The sequence below is a fragment of the Trichechus manatus genome, unplaced genomic scaffold, assembly GCF_000243295.1.
Source record: "Trichechus manatus latirostris isolate Lorelei unplaced genomic scaffold, TriManLat1.0 scaffold00093, whole genome shotgun sequence".
NCBI classification, from domain to species: domain Eukaryota; kingdom Metazoa; phylum Chordata; class Mammalia; order Sirenia; family Trichechidae; genus Trichechus; species Trichechus manatus.
The window spans coordinates 4,529,734-4,540,903 of NW_004444029.1; the positions used below are offsets into that span (position 1 = coordinate 4,529,734).

Consider the following 11,170-nt stretch of genomic DNA (forward strand, 5'->3'; position numbering starts at 1 on the left):
TGGCCTGGGCACACCTGCTTTTAGGTAACTGTTGACACAGTCTGCCTACCTGGGGCAGGTTCAGCTGGCACTAATCATTTTCTTATTTTCTTACAGCAAATGACCTGCTTGGCTTTGGAACACTGGTCAGCACATCCAACACCTACGATGGGTCCGGGGTGGTGACCGTGGACACGGACCAGCCACTCCTCTGGACCATGGCCGTCAGACTCTAGGTCCCCGGCACCGCACACATCTCATCCTACCTCAGCACCACTGTGGCTGCCCAGCAGGAACCCCCTTAATGAGAGCCGCTAGTCATATTACATAACCCAGGGAACGTTATAAAGGACAGGTCTAGATTTCACAGGGGCAGGGGCACATTCATCATCGGCTAAGACAGGAACAAAGCTCTGTTATTTTCCATACGAAACTAATGTGGATCATTCCAGCATAAAAGTCAATGCTCATTGTTCTTCATTCCATTTGTCAAAACATTGTTTTAATTTTGAAGCCGAGAAACCCTGCTGAAGCTCCTCCTGGCGTCTAGCCCGTCAGCCTCTTCCTGCTCGCCCGTCACATGCAACAAGGCTACTTCTGAGTGTCCTCCAACGCTGGACTCTGCTACAGCATCCATCGGCTTTACTAAGAGGAGAGAAATCCCTCCCAGGCTGGGGGGTAGAACTGCACCCCTTCACTCTGGCCTATGGCAGTCTTGGGCGTTGTCTTTTAAATAAGTGAAGAATCATTGGCTGAGCACTCCATTTGAGGCCAGGTGGAGAGAGAAAGGACAGGAAAGATGGCAGTTGATGAAGTGTGCTCGGCTGACAAGAGTGCCCGCAGCTTTAGGGCAGCGACAGAGCAACCCCGCCCCCGTCAGAGTTAGAACCAGGCTGGAAAACTGTGCCGAGGACACTCAGGCATAGAGATGGACTGTTTCTGGCACACCTCCCGCAAACATAGGGGTCCACACACCACAGGGCACTCACGTCGGCGGCAAATGGGTGGGGTCTCCGGGGATAGCGGGATGCGGTGTAGTAGCAGAGGGGCTTCCCAGTGGCCGTGCCTCAGGCCCCGCTCTGACCAGAGCCCCGACCCCGGCTGACCTGTGAACCAGAAGGGGCCGGACGGACTGCACCTGGGTTCCTTCCCGGCCGGTTCCTGAGCACCGCGCTGAAGGCAGATGACGCGCGCGGCTCCCGGCCTCCAGGTGGGAAATGGCACGCCGGCCGCACCCGTGGATTTATGAGAGCGAGACCCTCACCATCCCACCGACTAAACGCAAGCTACCACACGCACAGCGGCGTGGGGTACCCCCAGGCTCCACGTGGCCGGAAGGACAGGAGGGGCCAGCGGCTGCTCAGGACCCTGGTTTTGGGGGACGGTGGTGGCTCACGATGAGAACGATGGGGCTCCCATGGGCTGGCCTGCCATTCCCAACAGTTCACCATCACAGAGAGTTTTTAATAGATTATTTTATGCAAAGACATGAGATTGACATCTGAATGTGAAATAAAAATATTTACCTATCCACGTGCAAGTCTGCGGTGAGTTCTTAAGGCAACACCCCATGCTCCCTGCTGTCTTCCCTCCGACCCGGCTGCCGTCCGCAGTGTTCTGACGGCAGACCCGCGAGCGGAGCCCTTCCCCGGACCCCTTCCCCGGACCCCCCGCGCCAGGCGCGCCTCGGGAGCCTCTGGGCCGCTTTCCCATCACACCTTCTTACCTTGTAGGCTTTGGAAGAGAAGACAGATTGCCTGCAAAGACGTGTACGTGGTGGAGAGGGTGGGCCGATAGGGGGACAAGAAGCTGGCAGAGGAGGGGCCCAGGGGTTAGAGGAGTGGGCGGTGCCCGGGCGGCCGGGAGCGAAGGCTGCAGGCAGAGGGGGCGACGCATGGAGCGAAGTGTCAGGCTCGGTGGGCATGGGGGGGTGCAGAGGGAGGGGCTGGGCTCAGTGGGAATGGGGGTTGCCGAGGGGGATCAGGGTCAGTGGGCATGGGGGCGCAGGAGGGTCAGACTCGGCATGGGGAGGTGCAGAGGGGGGTAGGGCTCAGTGGTGATGGGGGGCGCGGAGGAAGGGGTGGGGCTGCAGGGGGGTGGTGCCCTGCTGCGCCTTCTCAGCACAAACGCAGAGCTGTTCCTTCTATACCTACCCCCATTCACCACTGGGGCAAGTCAAGCATCTCTCTCGGGCCGAGCGCCTCCAACAGCAAACCCCGCCCGCGACCTCCAGACCCTGCCCCAAAGCCTATGTGCACCCAAAGAGACTGAAGGCACCAATGCCACAGACCAACCCATCTTTTCAAACTTATCTTCACATTCTCTTTACTAACACACAAGTAGTTACTCCACAAATACTTGTAGAAGGAAGACGCTTTCTATGCTACATGAAGACACTCTTCACCCTCCTGTCCCTTAAACGGATTCTCGTGCCTTGTCCCACCACAAGCTGTTGGCCAACCCCAATAATTTTCAGTATCATTGGCTATGAAATTCCAAAAATAATAACCCAGAAAATAATGAGCCTTTCAACTATTATAGCCACGGGACCAAATACATGAAGGACACAAACTAAGGCATTTCTTAGAATAATGTAGAGGTGTTGCTTTTTCGGGCTATAGGAACACTCAAGTGTCGGTCGATTCTAATCGCTCCTACATGAATTTCGTTAATTTACGAAATGCCACTGACTCCCCCTTTAGTTCGCTACTCATGACAAAATTTCCCTCTTTTATTTGCACTCCTTAAAATTCCGGGAAGCCTATGTGACTAACAAGATAGGAGAAACGGTGCAGAAAGTTGTTGGGACAGCTTTTTGTCTGTGAATTTATTGGGCATATATTAAAGCTGACCTTTCAGTCCAAGTTTGTGTTCGATTCCACTGCGAGGAGTTGGGCTACGCGGTCAGTTTGGATACTGGTATGCCAGTGGCATTGAACGATGAGTTTCACAAGGAAAAAATCACAGATTAAATCACTGAGAGGCCAAGATATTCTTTTTAAGGCGAAATGGAGATAGCTAACCAAAAACAGTTTGGAAAGCGAGTTTTTCAGGAAGAAAAATTTGTCCTAAATTTTAACAGATGGAAACAGCAATCATTTTCTCTTATCTCTAGATTAGATAACGCTAGTAATTGTGTATCTGTAAATACATAAATGATGTTAGTCACATCGATGCTGTTGCTATTCATTCGTTATCTTCCGGAATGAACAGCTTTCCACAAATTGCTCGAAGGCTTAACCTTTCTCTCGGGTAGAGATGTGATTTATAGGAACTGAAGCTCCATAGCACTGAAATCAGGTAAATAATGTCTGAGCTCAAGGGGACAGGATAAATGGGTTCACTACAAAGAAGAGGTAAAGAAGTTTCCAATTATTCACATTCTAGAAGCCTCAAAAGTTCTATATAGCAGACCCCTATGTTGACTTTACAGGGAGGCATACATTTCATCTGAACATAAAAAAGGAATCTTCTAAAACTTTGCCATCCAACAAGCACAGAATGGACTCTCTCTAAGAGATGGTAGGTGCCTGTCATGGATTGAATTGTGTCCCCCAAAAAATGTGCGTAGCAACTTGGCTGGGTCATGATTCCCAGTATTGTATGATTGTGTAATCTGATGTGATTTCCTTATGTATTGTAAACTCTATCACTATGATGAGGTTATATGTGATCTCCTTATGTGTTGTAAATTCTATCACTGTGATGAGGTTATACTGATGAGGTTGACAAGATTGGATAGTGTCTTAATCCAATCTCTTGAGATATAAAAGAGAGAAGTGAGCAGAGACACACAGGGACCTCATACCACCAAGCAAGCAGTGCCAGGAGCAGAGCGCATCCTTTGGACCTGAGGTTCCTGTGCAGAGAAGCTCCTAGTACAGGGGAAGATTGATGACGATGAGGACCTTCCTCCAGAGCCGACAGAGAGAAATCCTTCCCCTGGAGCTGATGCCCTGAATTTGGACTTGAATCCTACTAGACTGAGAAAATAAATTTCTCTTTGTTAAAGCCATCCACTTGTGGTATTCCTGTTAGAGTAGCACCAGATGAGTAAGATGGTACCCAACACTAGAAGTGCTGGAATAAATGCTGGACAAATATTTGTGGGGGTCTGGCCTCGAAAGTCCCTGAGTGATGCAGTTTATGCTTAACTACCAATCTAAAGGTTGGCAGTTTACACCCACCCACCAGCTACACAGAAGAAAGACCTGGCAATCTGCTTCCATAAAGATTACAGCTTAGAAAACCCTATGGATCTCCGTTCTACTCTGTAACACATGGGCTCTCCATGAGTCGGAATCAACTCAGTGGCAAGTGGTTTTGTTTTGGCCTCTAAATTCATCTCCAATATTCCGTCTGAGTAACCCCTTAGGAAATCAAAGATTTTATACTTACATGAAGTTAGAGGGAAAAGTTGTCAGTTCAAACTCACCCACCGGTGCCTCAGAAGAAAGGCCTGGCTATCTGTTTCTGAAAGGTCAAAGCTATGAAAACCCTATGGAGCAGTTCTACTCTGACATCTAGATGTGTGCTGCTTAGCCAAAATCACCAGAAACAATCCTGATTTTTCACAAGGGTATTCTTACGGCTCATTGAAAATGGACTCATATTGCAGCTGCTGGTCAGTGTTCCAGATTAGACTTAGAGTTGGTGAAGTGTTGTAATTCTAAACGTATGTGTCTGAACTTCCGGGTGCTACTGTAATAGAAATACACCAAATGGGTGGCCTTAAAGAACAGAAATGTACTGCCGCACAGTTCTGGGGGGTGAAAGTCCAATTAGGGTCTCAGCTGTGTCGATTCCTGCTGTGAGTCTCTCTCCTATTTTCTGTTGATGCCCAGCAGTCCTTTTTCCTTTGTTTTCAGACGATCCTCACATGTCGTCTGTCTTCCCCTGTGTGTCTGTGTCGCGTCTGGTTTTTTTATACCTCTGAAGTGATCAGGTTTAGGATCCACTCTATACTGGTGTTATCTCAACTGACTGATTACATTACATCACATTATGGAAAGTGATTACATTACATTACCAGTAAACCAGTTGCCACTGAGTCGATTCTGACACCTGGCAACCCCATGTGTGTCAGAGTAGAACTGATCTACAGAGTTTTCTTGGCTTCGACCTTTCAGAAACAGATAGCCAGACCTTTCTTCTGAGGCACCGGGGTGGGTTAAAACCGTCAACCTTTTAAATAGCAGCTGAGTGCTTAATTATCTGGGCCACCCCGGGACTCCTGTAGTACACGGGATCGCATCAGGGGAGGTGATGACATTATGTCACGTTAGATCACATCATGTCAGGAAAGAGAACTGCTCTACCCAAGCCTAGATGATTTAATCACACGTAACTACTCCATGACAGCAGCTAGACTAGTGTTCGGCCCCACAGCTGGGAACCATAGCCTAGACAAGCCGGCACAAAAAATTAACCGTCACAGCAGGTAAATCAAAAGTTGGACCGAGAAAAGGAAGTAGATGACAGTGAGTTTCCCTGGTTAGACGAGGGTCCACAGTCCTGGGCAGGAGAGTCCTTACCCTGGGCGCTTTCACTGTGACAGTGGGGCGGTGTTCAGTAAAGCACACTACGAGTCACATGGGGTATTCCAAATTGACACACCACCGTCATTAAACGCAAATCTGAAGGCCTACTGCGAGCAAGGCCAACACTGGGGTACAGCAAGGCCCTCACAGGGCTTATAGTCAAATGCAGGAGAGACCAGGAAATAAAGGGGCAGGGAAATAGAGGGATGGGAAAGAAAGGGAAGGAAAAAGGAAAGACATGGGGGGTAGAGACAGAGAAGAATACAAAGAGGGGGAGTAGGACATTCACCCAGGTGAAGGAGGGTGGGAAGGAAGAGAAGAGGGAAGGAAGAAGAGGGAAACCTCCTCCCCTTTTCACAACTTTTGGAAAACTAGGCAGCATTACCTTAAACTATTAACACAAAAGTTAACCTATGGTATATGTACAACTTCCAGACTAAGACAGACTAGGAAGAAAGGCCTGGTGATCTACTTCTGAATATTAGCCAATGAAAACCATATGGATCACAACAGAAGACTCTCCGATCCAGTGCTGGAAGATGAGCCCCCTAGGCAGGAAGGCCGTGACAACGGACACGCACATGCCAACAATCGTGAAGATGGTGCAGGGCTGGGCAACGTTTGTTCTGTTGTACGGGGGGTCTCCATGAGTGGGAGCTGACTCAGCAGCACCTGACAACATCATATGTAGAGGATGGTATACATCCAATAAAAAGGAGTTTGTAATAATGAGTGAATGTTAAGAAGAAAAAGAAGGATATCAGTGGCATATGAACATTTTGATCACAATTATGTAAATATTAGACAATGCTGGAAGAGAATGTATTTAAATTTTTACCATGGTTAACTTTGAATAATGAAATTATAGGTAATTTTTTCTTCTTTCTACTTCTGTTTTCTGTATTTTCAATAATAAGTATATATGATTATAAAGCACATTTTATATTTTAAAACACAATTGCATTATTCAGTTTAAAATATTTTGAAACCCTCTATGTAAGTAAAAACAATAAATCTCCTGTACCTGAGAATATTCCCAGCATTACAAAGACATTCCCACAGCAGGCAGAGAGAGACACGGGGGGCAGGCACAGTCAGAATCTCCAAGGCCCTAACAGACGAAGTGCACAGAGAGACGGGCCCAGACAGACAGACGGGCACCCACAGGACACTGACCTGGGTGGAGACTCCATGTCTGTCCAATTCTGCAAGTGCTCAGGCGTTGAGAGAAAGCATTTATTTTATTCCAAAATGTGTATTTTGTTTCTTTTTTATAAACAATATTTTCACTTTCCATTCAATTGTTTACTCATTCAGCAAACATTAAATTCCGCATCTGTCACCATAATCACGCCCTTACATAATGCCCTCAACACCCTTGTCATGCTCACTCGGCATTGCCAGACCCTATTTCAATCCAGCTCGGCCTTCTCTGCACCTGGAAAGCACTGCAGGAAAACACAGCCGTGACAGCTGGCCTCACACTGGATGAACGAATGACTTCCTTCCTCCCAGGGCCCCTTCCCCAAGAGTCCTGCTCTCCTTGCCCTCCCTCAGGACGTAGATGGCCTTGCTCCCATGTCACTGAGAAAATCCCTCTGTGGGAAAGGCCCCTGCAGCAGCCCCGCATCTCCTCAGCCAGCACATTGCCTGCACACGCTGCTACCGCCAGTCACCTCTTCCTGTCCACGGCCAGTCCTCCGCTCCATCACAGGCCCCGCTCCTGTCCATTCAGGGCCACCTGCTGCCCTCCCTCTCTTTCCACGCCACCATCCTGTCCTCTCCCCTGGGCCATTCTTGTTGACGTAGAAAACCATCTGAACAAGCAAGTCCTCCATAGACCCCACTTCTTGCAGCTGCCCCCCGATGTCCGTACATCCCCGCTGCAGTAAACTCCTTGAGAGCCGTCCAAGCCCCCTCCGCCTGTCTCCGTCAGACCTGCTCCAGCTGGCCATGCCTTCGCCCCCTCCTGACTTTGAGGGCACCAAGGACGTCAGTACGGTGGAAGCCACCGGGCGAACCCCAGTCCTCACTACACTTGACCCACCAGGAACGGGGGACACATGGACCACGCTGCCTTTACCCCTGGACACACAGCTCCTGGCTCTGCTCGCTCCTCACCACCACCGCTTCTGTGTGGCCTTCGCTGCCGCCTCATCTCCTCCCACCTCTGCTCACTCTCCCGGCGCCCTCGCCCAGGGCCCCCAGCCTCAGGCAGCATCTGCAGGGGTGCTCATACACCCACTCGTCCCGACCTGTCCGCTTTGGCGTCCAACAGACTGCACACTCACAGGTGCAGCATGGACCCGTGCTCCCAAACCCTGCTCCAGCCACCACTCCCCCTTCTGGTCGCTGCCAGTCCGTCCTAGCCCTGGAGTCCTTGTCTCCTCTCTCTCACACTCGCTAGCTCGACTTTCCAAATACACTTAGAATCTGACGACTCCTCACCCTTTCCACCCTGGTCCCAGCCACTGCCGTCTCATCTAAGTTACTGCAGCAGCCTCATACCGGTCGTCCCTGGTCCCCAACCCTGACCACTCTCGTGTCCAACCACATCACTTCTCTACTCACAGCCCTGTGGTGGTTCAGGAAAAATCCAGAGTCCTTCCACCACCCAGGCCTTCCCCCAACCTCTCCACCCTCATGCTAGACCCCCAACTCATTCCGTTTGTGCTTCGGGGCCTCCTTGCTATTCCTCAAACACACCAGCCACACTCCTGCCCCAGGGCCCTTGCTCTTGCTGTCTTCTCTGCCTGGAGGGCTCCCAGATACCCACCTGGCTAGCTCCCTTGCGTGTTGCTGTGATACTGGAAGCTATGCCACCGGTATTTCAAATGCCAGCAGGGTCACCCACGGTGGACAAGTTTCAGTGGTGCTTCCAGACCAAGAGAGACTAGGAAGAAAGGGCTGGCAATCTTCCTCTGAAAATCAGCCCTTGAAAACCCTATGGATCACAACAGGATATTGTCCGACACAGTGCTGGAAGATGAGCTCCCTAGGCCAAAGGCACTCAGAATACTCAGTGGCCGTTAACAATGGACTCAAACATACCAACGATCGTGAAGATGGCGCAGGACCAGGCAGCATTTCATTCCACCGTGCACAGGGTCACCATGAGTCGGAGCCGACTCCACAACAACTAACAATATCAGCAGTTCTCTTGCCAGCTTCTGATCTTTTCTCAAATCTCACCTTTGCAAGGAGGCCTCTTGGGGACATCCTACTTGATCAAGAAGCACGCTCTCTGCCCTATCTCACCCCGTCCCGCCCTTGGTGCCATCAAGCCTCTGACTCTGCTTGATGTTTATTTTTTCCAAAGCACTTATCCCCTGTAGCTTAGCACGTAGTTTACTGATCATGTTCTCTCTCTTCTCCCTGCCTGAATGCAGCCTCCATGCCGGCGGGGGTTGTTTCCTTCACGGATGTATCCTGAGCCCCTAGAACAACAGCTGGCCGGTAGAAGAACCCTTCTTTCAGCCAGCGCTTAAGAGAACGTGTCCTGTGCCTGGCCGGGGGACTGGGCAGGCGGAGGACCAGCAGGGCATCTGCCCTTGGAGCTTACAGTCGTTCTCACTGATATTTCCTGGAGACCACCAATTTTTAGAATAAGGAAAAAGAAAGTGGAGAAGCGTCAACAAGAGTCGCATTAGCCATCTTCCCAGTGTGTTAACGCTCAAACCCACCCGTCAGACTGCCGTTGACACCCACACTGTCCCCAGGGGTGCAGGGCTCCAGCCTGCCGGGCTGCCTCGGATAACTGACTCTGAAAGCAGGACCCTAGGCCCCTCAATCCCGTATGCAAAAACGATTTGCCCAATGACATGAGGCACGATCAGTGGTGAACAAAATAAGCCCGATAAGATACTCTGCCACCTAATCGTGCAATAACTCCCCTCTAAATAAACACACGCTCCCAGCGAACACATCCTCATTGAAAACAAACCCCCCCAACACACACACAGGGATCAAGTCTTGTGCTTTTTTCAATCATTAGCTGGACTGAAACCCTCCCAGGCCCATTTTCTGAAGTTCTGGCAGCAAATTAATAACCTTGGGCCGTTTTTAATTAACGGTCTTTAAAGATGGTTTGCTAAATTAGCCAGCTGTGAACAATCTCACCCAAATGGCTGCGTTCTAACCGCACCTCACCCCCATCCCGTGTTGTCTCCTGGCTGAGCGCACGCGCCATCAGCCCGAGCGTTCCCTGCTCTATTCTCTGCCCGTGTTTCCACCGGCGGGCGCGTCTCCAGGGTGCTGCCACCAGGGGCTGCCATTCTATGACGGGGGACCACGGGAGCCCCATCTTAACCCGGGGAAGATGGGACCGCACAACGCCTCCTGGTGTCCAGGTGAATCAGCCACGTCACCGGACCCGCGGAGGGCTAGCCTAGTCCGCGAGCCAGGGAGGTGGCCACGCCCCGGTGGCGGGACAGCCTGTGCAACTTCCCACGCGTGTTCGCGCAGTGTCTCCCCTTCGGTATGTGTGCTTGCGCACTCTCGCGTCACCCCAGAAGGGGACTAGGAATCGGGTATAGCTTTAGCTGCAGCTCAGAGATGAGAACACGGAGCGCCGAAGGCTCAAATGACTCTCCCAGGGTTAGCGAGGGAGCCAGAGAGGGCCCCCGGCCACCCTCCTGGAGGTCCACTGTGCCCCGTGCAGCCACCGCCTCCCGCCCCGCTCTGTCCCCCTCCTGCCGTCCTCTCCAGTCACCCTCGTGACAAGAGGCTGACCACGGCACTCGCCACCACGCCCAGCCCTCCCACGGCCGAGAGCCGGCGGTCCCCTGCCCGCGCCCTCCAGCCACGCTGGCCCTCCCAGCGCCGCAGCCCTCCTTGTCCCTCAAGGCCTCCACGCAGCTTCCGTTCAGGCTGCTCACCAGCCACCGCTCCGCGGCCCCCAGGCAGCCCCAGGGGAAGCGGATCCAGGCGCCCGTTGGGGTCTGCCATGCCCCCGAGGACGAGGGCTGGGCTCCAGGGCACCTTCATTGCAGGGCACACTGGGTCCAGCGACCCAGCCTTCATTCCGGGGAAGAACGGTGGCCAGTGGTGTTACATGAGGGGACAGTGGGGTAGGGGAGGGGCCAGAAATCTGGGACGCGGGTGAGCTTGTCCTGCTGTGTTGTTACACTGCCCATCCTACCATATCAGGGCATCTTTCTAACGCCCTAAATGGTTCTAGAACCCGAAGGCAAGCAGACCCTTCCCCATGGTGTGGGTCGTCCTCTCAGACACGGAAAGAAGAAGTCGACTTAAGGCAAACCCGCCAGGCACCACCACAGTGGAAACTCACTAGTTCACTCCCAGGGCTGTCTTCCAGTGGGGTCACCTGAGCACACTCCTTGTCGAATTTGCTCTGAGACCTGCTCTCCGCCGAGTGGGTGGTTTGTGTTTGAGAGGCTTCCCACCTGGGCCAGGATGAGTAGGATTCTTCTCTGGCTGCAGCTGGCAGTAAGGATCCTATACTTCTGATTCCAGACTGTTCTCCAGGCTAGGTAGAGAGTGGAATAGCCTCGGAGCTGGAGAGGACCCCAGACGACATGGAATCCGGTGGTGGAAGCGTGTGTGCTTAACGGGCGGCCAGTCATGTTTGTGGACACAGGACGCGGCGTGCCCTGCCATGTACGCAGAGCCGTGAGCCCTCCATCCGCAGG

The 11,170-nt window shown here is 51.9% G+C and overlaps 1 protein-coding gene across 1 annotated transcript in view; it reads left to right on the forward strand.

Annotated features, from left to right (window-relative positions):
• Window positions 1–490, forward strand: part of TPK1 (thiamin pyrophosphokinase 1) — a 310,839-nt gene extending 310,349 nt beyond the window's left edge. The window contains exon 7 of the mRNA XM_023736916.1: window positions 97–490. Coding sequence (XP_023592684.1) covers window positions 97–215 — 119 coding nt within the window. The 3' untranslated portion in view covers window positions 216–490. The remainder of the gene's footprint in view (window positions 1–96) is intronic.
• The last annotated feature ends 10,680 nt before the right edge of the window (window positions 491–11,170 follow it).